Raw genomic sequence first — 15,096 nt, forward strand, 5'->3', positions numbered from 1 at the left:
TGACTCTTATATGTCAATAATACGAGGGTATCGATGAACAGTTAACAAGTAAGAAGATTGCGTTTGTCTTTCACATGTTTAAAACTATGAAAATAACTTTATAAGGTATACTACTATATTGTTATACGGTACCAATGCTTCTTTGACATTTTGTACAATGACTTTAAGAACATTTAACTATTTAGATTAGTTTGTTTAGCTGACCAAATACAAATTAACTTTCCTCTTCCCTTATACTGCACACAGTATAGGAAATAGTATAGGATAGAAATCTTAACTATTCCAAGTACCTGAACATTTAATATTAATATATTTGGTATGAGTGTTATGTAATGCACATATATTAGAAATTCCTACATGTATATTATCATTTAATGTAATATGTAAGCAATATATTCAAAGATTGGTGTATTTGATGTGGACAATGATGACCCATTGATGCTGTCCAACATTGTTGGTGAAGCTGTCGTCAGTTGCTGGGCCATGGAGAAAATTCTTACTGAAGGTAGTGCAAAGCTGAATATGTTCCTTCTTCATACACATGCATTAAACTTTGCAAAATGTAAGTAAATATGTAGCTCAGAGCTGCGATCTGTTTAGCATACTCAATTTGTAGTTGGAAAGTCGAAAGCATCATGGTATTGTTTATTGTAATTGGAAATTAACACACCCACATGGTGAGAAAGGAATAACTGATAAAGTATATACATATCATGAATGCTTCCTATTACCCGCGAATAAAACATGAACAAATATAAAAAACTGTAGAATGATTTGTATGCTTAATATTTTATAAGATTGGTCATTGTTCGTTGTCTACGCCTTTCATGATCAAATTTAGATCCTGGGAATTCTTCAAATGGAAATCAGCACAATAGAGAGTTTTCTGGTTTTAAAAAGAATGACATTGCAATCACTGGCTATCCAGTAATCAAGAAAGTAGTAAGTAGAAATTCGGTAGAACCTAAGGACATGAACAAGCTGTTGAAGGGCTACAAGAAGGAGTCTAGAGCCTATGTACTGAACCCGAAGTACACGTCCCCTACGTCACTTCCTCTTTACTTTTACTTCGGCTATCAACTTCTTCAGGAATGGAAACTTTTAAAGGAAGGTGGTCAGGTAAGTAAAGGACAATAGTCCCCTAGTTTTGTTTTGGGCAATTTTAAACGCAGTCGAAATTGTTGATGGTTGATCATAGTTATGTAAGTTGTTATATGAATGAACCACATTTTTGGGGAATAGCCATACTTCGTTATATCGTCGTAGATTCTACTGTTTGAAGCACTGAAAGCTAATCGCTGTGATTATGTGAGGGTTTTATTGGATCACGGAGTAGATTTTAACCTTTTCAACCTACAAAAATTATATGTCCAGGTAAAATAAAATTATTTGGATTATATGCAGGAAAAGCAGAAACAATGATATTTTTCAAATCGTTTTTCAAATTCCCTACATAATTATATTGTCCTACATAATTATATTGTAAGAAAATAATTATTGTATTCAATGAATCATAAATTATATATATATATATATATATATATATATATATATATATATATATATATATATATATATATAATACTGTAAATATAGTCACAAAATCGGCATAAAACAGACTGATTTTGATATATGTTTGATTCTATTTGAATTGATAGTAAATGTTTTCGATTCTATTTTTAGACTGTGTCTTGTAAGGACTGTGAAAGCAAAGACAAGGACTGTCTCCACATGGAGTGGATTTTGAAGGTGAATAGATGCTTAATTTGATACAGTGACTATAATAGCAATCTAGTTTAATCTATTACAACTGAAAATTTTAGCATTACCTTATTTTTTCCCGAAATATTTGCTTACATTTTGGACTGAGATTTCTGGAAAATGAAGTTGTAGATTTTTTCAAAAGGAAATCCACCAGCATGGGTCAGTATTTTTATTATACATGCACGGTATTTCAAGGTTGCATGTCCATAAAGGAGAGCAATCCATTATTTATTCAATTTTTGATTTAGTCCCTTGATAAATCATGTAGTGAAGTTTGGAATGTATATTTCATTTATATTTCACAGGAAATCCACGAGGTTCACACCAAGAAATTGTGTGATAAAGACCAACTATATGAGAACAAAGAAGTCCAAAATGCAGCTCAAGGTTTATGTCGAAAGATTTTGAGATATAAAGGTATTTACTGAAGGAGAGTTGTATTAATAGAATCTACCATATTTTCATATTTCCTTATCTACAGGAAAGATCCTATGAAATCCTCAGAATGTTTCCTATTATTTCACAATACCTTTTCCTTCTTATGTTTGCTTTAAGATTTCAAATATTGGTAAGCTGATGTACTGTTTTTAAGTTCAATCAAAGTAAAAAAAGTTAGACCAAAATGTAAGGAAATAGATCTGATACACAGTGGTGAAATCTGCAAGGAATACATACTAGTGCGGGGTGAAAAAGGAATACACGATAATGTAATCGAAATATAATTCATTATACTGCAATAAAATTCGTTCGAACCAACCTGGTGGGATCGAAACGGAAATCAAAACAGTGGGAATTGTGGCATCGAAAGGGGAAAAAGTCAGGCAGCACAAAGGTGAAAGGTGAAGATAACTAACAGTGATCGCTTTCATGAGATGAAAATGGAAAGGACATGTTTGCTGTATATGTACTAAGAAAACTGCAAAAGTGATCAATCTCATCAATCGTATAAAAAATAATAACTGAGATAAGGACAAACACAAACCCCTGCACACACATCAGTGCTGGGATCAGTGGCGCGTTTTACAAAAGAACTTACGACCAACTTTACATACTGGAATTTTCCAGTTTATTGTAAGATCATTCACTCCAAATGCAAAATATTTTTTTTTAAAATTGTTGAAAATTAAGCCTCAGAAAAGTTTTACTTCATTCATTTAAAGTAATAACTGTGTAATAGAATTTAAGATTTGCGACTTTGTCGTAAGTTGTTTTGTAAAACGGGCCCCAGGTGCCTAGTTTTACACACACACACACAATCACATGACTAATAATGTCTCTTCAGTGATGCTCAGCCGAAATGTTTCAAATCCGAAATAACGATAAACTTACTAGGGCTATGTTAGAGAAAAAAGAGTGCCAAATAAATGGACTCGTCTAAGGATATATAAAGATATATAGATAGATAGATATATACATCTATATATAACACATAATTCAATACGAGATAGTTTGTTCGTCGTATGATCAGTTTATTTAACCGAATGGGGCTACGGAAAATAAATTCATGTTACAGGAGTTTCAACAGTCTCGTTTAAAGTAGCATTTTGCAAATTCTATGGTTGTCATAAAGATGTATTTTTTCCATACAATTTGGTCAAATGCTGTGTGAGGTGCCGATTGTTAAACGGTTCTAGGTACACAGAATCTGACTACGGATTACTTTGTTTATCTGATCAAGAAATAAGGATCACGACGGATGCAACTGGTCGACAAGGGGTAGTTACTCCTCTTAGGCACCCAATCCCACCTTTGGTATATCCAGGGTCCATGTTTGCCCAACTCACTATTTCTTATTCCATATATTAGTTATTAGATTGATCACTGTTCGTTATCTTCACATTTCGTATAAAGAACGCTCTATATGTAACAATTGGTATGAAAAATGTCAGACATTATTCAATCCAATGATAGCAAGTATCTAAAATTATACCATCTAACGAAAATGGTAATTACCAAATGCTAATTTGAATCTAGACTTTTGAAACCACGGTACTGTCCATTATTTAATCATAGGCCAGCCAGCCATAGAAAATGTCCTCGCGTAATGAATCAATTCAGAGCCATTGATGTAAGCACCATAAGCAGGAAATACAGAGAATTGATAATGAATAAGCTGGAATCATTAACTTTGTCATAAAATCCGTTCTAAGTTTACTAGAATATACCAGATGTGGGATCAGGTACCTAGGAGGAGTAAGCATCCCCTGTCGACCGGTCACACCCGCAGTGAGCCCTATATATTGATCAGGTACACGGGATCGTTCGTAGGCAAAATCAGTGTGCCAAGAACAGCCTAACAGTCGGTATGAAACACGTCATACAGCATTTCACCCAATAATAGGTTGTATTGACAAACTATTTGAATTCATTATCATGACATATATAATTGATCGATAGAGGAACTGGTCACTTAGTACGGAAGAGTATTAGTGCCACGTTTTTACTTTCTATATTTTATATTATACACTTTAATCTAAATTTACACTTTAATCTGTAAATTTTACACTTTAATCTGTAAAATTTACACTTTAATCTGTAAATTATATACTTTAATCTTTAAATTTTACACTTTATTCTGTAAATTTTACATTTTAATCTGTAAAATTTACACTATAATCTGTATATTTTGCACTTTAATTTGTAAAATTTACACTTTAATATGTAAAATTTACACTTTAATCTTTAAAACTTATACGATAATCATACCGTATTTTACATCATAGCCATTCCTTGTGTACTGTTAGGTAATGGACCAGGATAATTTAATTCGGGAGTATTTTAAACAGGGCATACGTCCTATATAAGGAATAAAAGTTCCTTATTTTAACAGTTTTTGAACAACTATTGATCATATCTCACACAAACAAGTGATAGGCAAATGGCCTGTCAGACAAAGGTCATTCATCGGGGTAATTTTTTAATGTTAAGGTCACTCAGCACATACTTATATATATATATATATATATATATATATATATATATATATATATATCTTCATTCTAACAGCTGTTGATCATTGTCCAAGTCATGCGCCATACTAAATATGTCATTGGTGAGATGTAATTCGGTGAGCATCCATTAGTTTTACTGATATTCTTGGTTTGTTTTTATAGTATATTGCCCTCGCGCACAAAAATTAATATTAACTAGAGCCAAGCTCGTTGTAAAGCAACGAGAGGTCTTCCGTCGGAGCTGTGTGACATAAAAACCTTAAACTTTACCATATGTCCTTGGATCAGGTCCTAATGCAGCCTAGTTAACATGAAAATACAGGAACCGTACATGAGTATGTGTGTGTGGGATCTAACTTTCGCCTTCTTTCCCTCTTGATATGTTATACGTAACATCACCCCGGGAAAAATTATTTGAAATACTTATCAAGTGATTTTACAAAAGACGAATACAAGTTAAGTTTTTAGAAAGAAAATAATCAACTGTACTGTGACAGGAAGATAAGTACTGTAACGATATAAGTAGTTTGGCTACGCTGGCGATTCTGACTTCTCGTATGTACTTATGAAATAGTTTGAGAATTTAATATATATCATTGAAATGAAGCTATAAAGGTGTACTATAAATTTTTATCGTTAGGTGTTTAATGAATTTATACTACTTAAGTACATGCGTGTATAATCTCATTCCACGAATCAGTCTTTTGAGGCGCGCGTGTATGTGGGATTAAATTCTTTCAGCGTTTAACTTTTCAGTCCGAATAATGAAGAAAAAAATTACCATTTAAATTTATGAAATTTATGGCTCAGGACATACAATAAAGGTTTATAGCTGTTACCAATATTTTATCATACAACAAAATTATGATAGCATAATATTCAGACTGAAGAGAATAATTCATCGAGTTTGAATTATTCATAAATACAAATCAAATAATTTGCTCTCAAATCTTGAATATTTTATTAAATTTTAATATCTATCTGCGTAAATACATGTAGGTATATTATGTACACAATGCGCACAGAAGTCACGTATGAATTTCACGCCAGGGGCACGTGCCGAAGTAAGTTATACATATGTTCCCCCCTTCACCTACCTAATGATACGGTTACCTGTTTGCGGGTCAAGCATTTTACTCATATATAACACAATACTCGAGCAAAATATTATGTTTATGAGATCAATAAGATGTTAAGGAACAACTTTTCCAACGAAAGTCATATCGAAATATTTACCGTTTTTGAGTTATAAAGCGAAAACTTTGAAGATCCCCAGATCCCTAATTGAAGGGGCCAGCCCCTTTTTTAGGGATATCAAAAGAAATTAATATTTTGCATAACTTTTGTTTTACACGTCTTAACAAAATATTTTCAGTTTAAAAGATACAAAGGAAAATATGTGTAAATTTTTCCTCCTTTAGGCGTCCTAATTTTTTAACCCTTACAACCACCATTTCGAACGCTGTAATCAAAAAAAAAAAAAAAAAACCGATGTGCATAACTACAATGCTCCCACTTTTCATTTTCAATGCATTTTCTGCTCAAGCTTATACAGTCTCGGAGCCTTTGTCTGGAAACCAAAGCCCCTAAAATTTCATTCAAAGGGGAATAACTCGTGAACAGAAGAGAATTTCTGAAATGTAGTACATTATTTCAAAATCGTTCTGTAAATTTTATAGACCCTGACAATTTGAGCAAATTCCATGCAGAAATGAGCGAGATATGAAGCTTCAAAGTTAGCGTCTAGGAAAAAGAAAAAAAAAGAATAATAAGAATAATCTTAACCAGCGCAATCAGTAGAAGGTCTTCCGTTGTTACGGAAGACCTTAAAATCGCTTTTGTACTTAATCTGAACAAGTTCGTTGAGTCAAGCCATGAGAGAGAGAGAGAGAGAGAGAGAGAAAGAGAGAGAGAGAGAGAGAGAGAGAGAGAGAGAGAGAACCCACACTGGATATTTTTCTCGGGAACGGAGAACCAAGTGATATTATATATAGGAAAACGTAAATTATACAGAAAAACGTAAATTGTACAGATTAAAGTGTAAAATTTACAGATTAAAGTGTACATTTTACAGATTAAAATGTAAATTTTACAGATTAAAGTGTAAAATATGAAAAAATAAAAAGTAAAAACGTGGCACTAATACGCTTCCGTAACTTAGGACTACTTGTCAATGAAAATATGAAGGTAACGAATATTGATAATCTCAAGACTCCTATAGAGAATAGAAAATTAAGAGTTGAGCAAACGTGGACCCCTGAACATTCTGAGGTGGAGGCAGGTGCCGAGAAAGAGTAAGCATCCCTTGTCCAAACGTTAGAGCGGCCTGGAACCCTATATCTAAATCAAGTAAGCAGATTATCCGTAGTAAAACGTTCTAACAGTTGGTATGAAACACTCAGTCTTTTAACCAATGACAGGGTGTGTTGAAAACTAGCTCCTGATATTGGCCATATAATTTGTGAAATGGGGACTGCAAACGAGACTATTGAAACCCCTGAAACATCATCTTGTTTGTGAATATCCTGTATCGATTTTTAAAAAAATGGACACATGCAGAAAAAGAAGCTCTTGTGTGTCGAATCATTTGTGAATGAGGAATTTTATCCTTTTAATATAATCTTCAGAGTACAGGTGCGTTGAATCAAAGTGGTGTTCAACAAAGTAATTTTTGGATGACTAAGATATGTATATGTCCGTGTTCCATTTGTAATGAAAAAACATGTGTGTATAACATCTAAAAGATAATCTTCAATCTATCGTGAGGAATTGTAACGTAAAGTGTTGAAAAGCTATGTGGTTTGGTGCTGTTTATTCTTTGATTTCATATTTACTAAACATTCTTGAAGTTTTAATAATCTACATTTTATTTACTCTGCTTCTTCCAGACAATGTTGCGTAATATGTCTGAATTGTGTCCTTTGCAACAGTTAATATTTTTATGAGGAGTAAGAATAGAGGCTTGTTAGAATATTTAGTGAACCCAGCAAAATATTTATCTAAGCGTGTGTGTGTAATTTATGAATCGAGTATATGTACGTTCATCTTATTGGGTGGAATCAGAGATACGTTAGATATTGGTGGGTTTGAAATATTTCATCTTTGGAAAAGGAACATGGAATATCAGTAGGATTGCCAAATGTGGAATCAATACTAAGTCTGTTTTAGATAGGGGTCCGTGTTTGTTCAACTCTAGTTTGAATTGCTTATAGGATTTTTGAGATTGACCATTGTTCGTTATATTCATCTTTCATACAGTTTTACCTCCAGAGATGATGTTGTTACAAGCTTTGTCAGGTAGAACCAGTATATTTGGCTCATTTGGTATATTCCTAAACACAGAAGTATAAATGGTACGCACTTGGGATCAGGTGTCTAAGAGGAGTAAAAATTCCCTGTTGACCGATCACACCCGCCGTGAGCCTTATATCATGATCAGGTAAACGTAGTTATCTGTAGTCAAAATCAGTGTGCCAAGAACGGTCTAACAATCGGTATGAAACACGTCAGATAGCATTCTACCCAATGATAGGTTATATTGACGGACTGGATCGTTATAATGACTATAGAATTTGCGAATTGCTGACTTTGATCGAAACTGTTGAAACCCCTGTACCATCAACTTGTTTTTCAGTAGCTTGTATCGATTTAAAAACTGATCATACGCAGAACAAGCTTTTGCCTATCGAAGGAGTTGAGATATAAACGCCATATTGTATAATTTATTGAAGATAGATAATACTCCAATAATTTGAGCAAGAAAAACGACTGACAAGTAAGTTGATGTTTAGGGGTATATCCGGGGCTCCGTGAATGTCTACCCTTACTTTTTAAATTCTAAATTGGAATTGTTAGATTGTTCATTGTTTTTGTTTTGAACATATTTTATTGATGAAATCAAAAGGAATGAGAACAAGTTCTAAAAACGTACAAGTTACTTTTCTGTTTGTTATATTCGCACTTGTGTGTTAACGGCAAGCCGATCACACAATATTATAACAAACGGGTTAACATTAGCTTTTCATAATCAGTTTCCAATATTTATGCAGCAATATTCGATTATGATGTTTATGTATCTCAATTGCTTCTCTACGCGAGAACAAGTTCTGACCATGACCAGTTTTTAATCGAGACAAACGTCTGACAAACAAGTTGATATTACCGTGTTTACAGTCTCGTTTAAAATCAGCATTACGTAAATTATATGATGGTTATAACGACCTGATTTATCAAACAACCTACCATAAGTTAAATGCTGCCTGGTGTGTTTCATACCAATAGTTAAACTGTTATTTACACACTGATTTCAACTACGGATTACACGTTTACCTGATCAAGATATAGCACTAACGGTGGGTCTAACCGGTCGAGAGGGGATTCCTGCTCCTATGCAGTACCTGATCCCACTTTTAACATATCCAGGGGTCACGCTTTGTCCTGCTTTTAATTCCGTATTCTTCAATGGAGTTATGAAATTAACCACTGTTCGTTATCCTCATCTTTTTACCATTGTACATCATTCGATGTAGACTTCTACACCAATCTTCAAGTGCCAATACCCTTTTTGGTGGTTACAATTCCAACGCAAAGAGCTGACTATATTACGTCATAATCGTAGACATTTTATTTTTTCCATTGTTTTATTATTAATTTAAGGTGGAAAACAGTCAATACATGTCGACATTTCTGATATCTTGCTTTGGGCGATATTTGCCAACAGAAGAGAACTAGCCGAGATTTGCTGGCTTCGAAGCGACAATCATCTATGTGAGTCTTTTAATATGTTTATGATTAGTATATTTTAAACATTTTAACCACTAGGCGTCGGTGGCCTAGTGGTTAGGCCATCAGACTCTCGACCGAAAGGTCATGGGTTCGAGTCCTGGCCGCGGCAGGGCCGACGTGGTGTCCTTGGGAACGGCACTTTACATGAATTTCCTCACTCCACCCAAGTGTAAAAGGGGTACCTGACTATATACATTGAAAGATATTGTTAGAATGTTAGTGCTCGAGCGCTGGTAATGGCAGCTTGCACTGTGTGCTTCCTAGGAGGCTGAGAACGTTCTAAATTGATATAAGGTCTGCTGGGGTAAAACTGAATTGTAAATAGCTTTGAGCAGCATACTCTGGAAAAGACGCTATATAAAATCCATCATTATTATTATCATTGTTATTATATTTGATATTTGTAATCTAAATCAATGCTTCTGATTCAGTGACAGGTTTAGTATGCTCAGCTCTCCTACAGAAGTTAGCTAACAAAGCAAATAATGTGAAAGAACAGATTCTATCAAACGAGTTGGAGGAACATTCAAAGTCAGTATTTCAATCTAATGACTAAAATCTATTATATAAATATTGCATGTAGTTGAGGGTAACATTGAAAATTTTCACCCCGAGAAAACTATTGTCAACCGAGGCGTAACCGAGGTTGATAATGGTTTCTCGAGGGGTGAAAATTTCAATGTTACCCTCAACTACATGCAATATTTGTTTTATTATACTGAATGTTATGTAAACTGGAAAGCAGAAAAACTTACGTCTGTTAACATTTGATCAATCACTGTCATGCGATATTTCGTATTTCGATGCGGGTACTCGCGTTTATTACAAACGCTCAAACGACATCGTCTAGCAATCTACGGCGAACCGTATGCGCATAAATTTGACGCATGTGATATTTTTTTATAATATCACCCGTTGTCAAGTACTGTTACCCGTTGCTAGATACTATCACCCTGGGGCGCGTGTTTTTTGTTTTCAGAGGGTAACAATATGTTTTTTCAAATGCTTCTCGACCAATCAGGTTCGAGTATTTTACATGAAAGTATAATAAAATAATATGTTTTATAAACCTATTCATGTATTTTCAGTTATGGAAGCTGTTATATGACATTTTCAATTTTATAAAAAGCAAACAAAGCATGATTGATGGTATTGATCTGTCATATTTACGATTAAATACTGTAATATGCACACGTATATGAGGACTTACTTGAACGACATATTTGTTAAAAGAAATCATATATATGAAATAACTGACGTAGGTCAAATATGGTTGTTTTGTTCTTACATTGTTACGGTTGAGAATGGAAATCCTGAAACCAGACAATCTTCTTTATGAATAAATGTATTATTGGAAACTGAAACTATTTTCCTCTCCACCCATTAAAGACAATTTTTATACGCCCGTCTTTAGACGGGACGTATTATGGTACAGCTAGGTCTGTACGTCCGTCCGTCAGTTCTGGGTTTTCTTTTTATAATTGCATTTCCCTCTCACGCATCATGCTGAAACTTGCTGTGTAGTTTCTTTGAGGGTCACTCTAGATCATACTGCAATTTTGATCCATTTCAACCTTTTTTCCAGGAGAGTTGCCCCTTTATTTGGAAATAATTATTATATGGAATGTGCATAATTTGTCCGCCCTACTCCTCCCACAGTTTTAAAGTGAGATCGTTCTTATTTTGTGGAGAGCTTGTGTGGGTATTAAAGATGTGCATATGGGATGTATTTTGATTCTCTACATTTTTTGAGAAAGTTACAGGTTGTTAAACTTAGTCTATTTGGAAATTAATATTCTATGGAGGGTACATAATTTGTCCGCCCAACTCCTCCCATAGTTTTCAAGTGAGGCCCATCTTATTTTGTGTAGTGTTTGTATGGGTATTGAAGATGTGCATCTGGGGAAGGATTTTGATTTTCTTCCATTTTCAAAAAAAATACAGGTTGTTGAACTTTGGTCCATTTTGAGGAAATCTCGATTTTTAAGCTAAGATCCTTTGTTCATATGAAAGTTGATCACAGACTGATGATAGATGATATTACCTGAAGCAAAGTTATACAAATTATAGCACAAGAAAAAACATCCTCTGTAAGCATTTCACGGGTGTATTATGTACTGTTTGCGGTACTCTTGTTATAAATGCATGGGGAACAGGGACTTACTCGAGACTTAAACAAGATTCTCCAATAATCATCTTATAGATTGAAAACATTTTACTGATTGTGGAAATCATCAATGTGCATTACAATCTATCACGAAAAATATCTAGCTATTTTCTTATTATATTGATAGATTGTTTGAGCATCGCTGTATAGCAATGATGGACCGCATGTACGAAGAAAACACGAAGCACGCCATTGATCTGATGGACCACGACCTCTCGGTCTGGGGAATGAAATCCAGTCCTTTAACCTTTGCATATGAAAACTTCATGTATGACGTAGTGGCACACACGTGTTCTCAGAAGAATATCAATAAACAGTGGTACAACAATCTCGCACCGGACCTAGTGCCATTTTTAAAAGTAAATTTTTTAGCAAAGTTTGCAATACTTTTGAAATTCACAAATTATTGTCACTAACGTAAACTGAATAATCACATGTATGATTATGTTTTAGTCAGCGTTTCGAAGACCCAAGGAGTTTTTTACAGCACCACTGACAAAATACATTTACAACTACGTAAGTAACACACACACACACACACACACACACACACACACACACACACACACACACACACACATATATATATATATATATATATATATATATATATATATATATATATATATGGCATTCACTGCACACAAAATGCAAGTTACATTATATTTCAATTGATATATATATATATATATATATATATATATATATATATATATATATATATATATATAAAAGCACAAACACCCAACAACACCCTACTTTCATAAAGTGTCGGATCTGAGAAGATACAAGGCCAGTAAAGAAATTTATAAAAGCACTGAAAAGGCCACGACACTGTTGGTTATTTAAAACTCGAATTTTCGACGCAACCCGCGTCTTTATCAAGAGACATATATTACATAAACAAATAACACGCAAAAACGACAAGTATCGAAAAAACTACATTGATGACAAGAGTGATACACTGTTGTACTGAGTGATAAAAATGGTGGTGGTTTCGTTGTAAAGCGTGTTTACTGACTATGGTTTAGAGAGTTTGTACCATGGTCGGGTCGGGATGAAAATAGAATTATTCTTGAAAATTACAGAAATCAGATAAATTTAGAGGAAAACTTACAAAACAATGTGATTATCGAGTAAAATGGTGGGAAGATAATGATATGGACTGATTAAGTTCAAAACAATATTAGGTAGGCCGTACCATTGATGATTCGGATATGGTGAACAGCGAAAAATAATGATTGCCAGAAGAACACGATCAAACAACAAACAAGGTCAATCTCAAGACACCGATCTAGCATTAAAATCAAAATCAACAATCAAATAGGTGAATGGGAGAGAAGTCTAAGGAAAAAGATCGAGTATAATTTTTCAAGGTAATGCACCTTTCAAGGTCAGACAAATTAAAGCCGCATTCTAGAAACCCCGACATCGCAACACAAAGAGTCATGCGAATCCGAACCTATGTGGATTTAGAATAATGTTTTACCATAGTTTTGAGGTCTTAAGATTATATATTAATAAAATACTCGTCTTCAAGGTCAATTCATTTTTTCCTTATATTTTAAAAAGCCGCAATGTCGAGACTAGAATATGAAAGGGAGAGAGAGAGAGAGAAATATAAATTCATGTTGTAATGATTTCTTATGATGTTCTAACATAATTGGGAAGTATTGAAGGTCAAACAATAATCGCAATTTTGGGAATCCTCGTTATCGCTAAATAAAGGAACTCAAGGTTAAATAAAGGAACTCAATGTCAGAGCCTTGAAACCGGGGAAACGAATTGTATTTATATTAATCAAACAAAATAAGATATCTTATCGGGTGAATTTTGGCGATTAGGCTATGGAAACTGATTTTAACTAGGAATTTATCCTGGATTCATGCGCGTGAAATCATTCAAATTATTCATTCCACCTGGACGGAATGGTTTCAAACGGTGCATCCAGGATTTTTCTGTGCTCTTTCTCTCTGCATCGGTCCATATTGGGTTGTGATCAATAACAACCACTTGCATGTCTTGCCAAATGTGAGCTTCTTTGTTGAAATGTTCCCCTACGGGTTCGGTCACGCGTTTGGATTTGGTATATATATATATATATATATATATATATATATATATATATATATATATATATATATATATATATGTGTGTGTGTGTGTGTGTGTGTGTGTTTGTAAGCCCTGTCAATTGAACCAGTGAATAAGAAGGCACACGTGTAAATCAACACGGGGTCGGCCAAAGGAACACGGAAATGGTGGTGTTCAGTTGGATTTTTATAAAAATCAGCATAAAATCATTAAATAGGTCATCTACCATCAAAATCCTGAAGTGTTTACTTAACAGGATTTATGAGATGTGTGTAACAGGTGTGTAAAGATTTAGCACTCGTCCATCTTTTTTCCTTGCGAGCATGGCTTACACACTTTCGAAGTGCGCATGCTCTGTTTTAAATGACGTCATTTGTGATATCATCATAATGGAGTTTTCCAGGGAAAGAAGTTGGCCCATCTGAGGTAAGTAAACACGGTTGAAAGAATTTTTTTGGATGTTATCAATGGGTTTTTTATTACATAGACTGATTAAATGGTGTTTCATACCGATCGTGTTATGTACAAGCGACAGAGTACCCGAGTTACTGAAAATTTCGATGATAAAAGTGATAAATCTGCGTGAACTGTTTGGGGTTTTTTTCTTTTGAAATATAATCTTTGCAGTTAATGTACTCTGTATACTAAGAATTCATATTGATTTTGGATATAATTTCACAAAAAGAAATGCGCCAGGTCCTTAGGAATCAACCCCCCTACCCCACCCCCCCCCCCCCCCCCCACGGCACATTTTTTGGATGATTGGAACGTATACCCCTTTACATCTGTCTCCCTACTTTGAAGTTTTTTCCAACGCCATGACATAAATAATAAATAGAAAAATAAATAAAAATGCGAAAATAAAAAAGAAAGATGTATATGTATTGGGATTGGCATGTTCCACTTTGTCCGGGTTGAAATCCCTGAGGATGCAAATGTACATTACGCCGCACTGCTTGCAGTACGTACAGGCGTACCGCATAGGTATGTAACTACTAAGACTATAAACCAAACAGAATATGATATGTAAAACTATTACTCTGAATGCATTTTACTTGTTTACAATGTAGCCTGTCGGGCTGTGGTGTCACACGCGTGGTTTACACGTGCACTTTAGGTGGCAGTGGAGGAAATTCGAACGATGTATGGATTATTGTCTCCTGGTAACTTTGGCAGTTACCTTTTGCTTTCAATCTACTTTTTAAGAATAATTCAACCCTCGCTAATCATTTCCAAGCTGCATATCGATCTTGGAAGAATGATCTTCAGCTACAATACAAAATTAAAGGATGATGTTGTGTACTGAGTTTTTCTTGATTGTTTACATCTGTGATT

At 34.3% G+C, this 15,096-nt stretch overlaps 1 protein-coding gene across 4 annotated transcripts in view; it reads left to right on the top strand.

The window, feature by feature from the left end:
- LOC130049161 (transient receptor potential cation channel subfamily M member-like 2) overlaps positions 1-15,096 on the top strand; it is an 81,425-nt gene that overhangs the window by 35,217 nt on the left and 31,112 nt on the right. For all 4 annotated transcript variants that reach the window (XM_056146385.1, XM_056146386.1, XM_056146384.1 and 1 more), the window contains 9 exons: positions 403-505; positions 842-1,119; positions 1,267-1,374; positions 1,684-1,749; positions 2,070-2,181; positions 9,372-9,482; positions 9,932-10,031; positions 11,795-12,026; positions 12,121-12,183. In XM_056146385.1, the coding sequence (XP_056002360.1) occupies positions 403-505; positions 842-1,119; positions 1,267-1,374; positions 1,684-1,749; positions 2,070-2,181; positions 9,372-9,482; positions 9,932-10,031; positions 11,795-12,026; positions 12,121-12,183 (1,173 nt within the window). The remainder of the gene's footprint in view (positions 1-402; positions 506-841; positions 1,120-1,266; positions 1,375-1,683; positions 1,750-2,069; positions 2,182-9,371; positions 9,483-9,931; positions 10,032-11,794; positions 12,027-12,120; positions 12,184-15,096) is intronic.

Source organism: Ostrea edulis, chromosome 8 (genome assembly GCF_947568905.1).
Source record: "Ostrea edulis chromosome 8, xbOstEdul1.1, whole genome shotgun sequence".
In the NCBI taxonomy this organism is placed as follows: domain Eukaryota; kingdom Metazoa; phylum Mollusca; class Bivalvia; order Ostreida; family Ostreidae; genus Ostrea; species Ostrea edulis.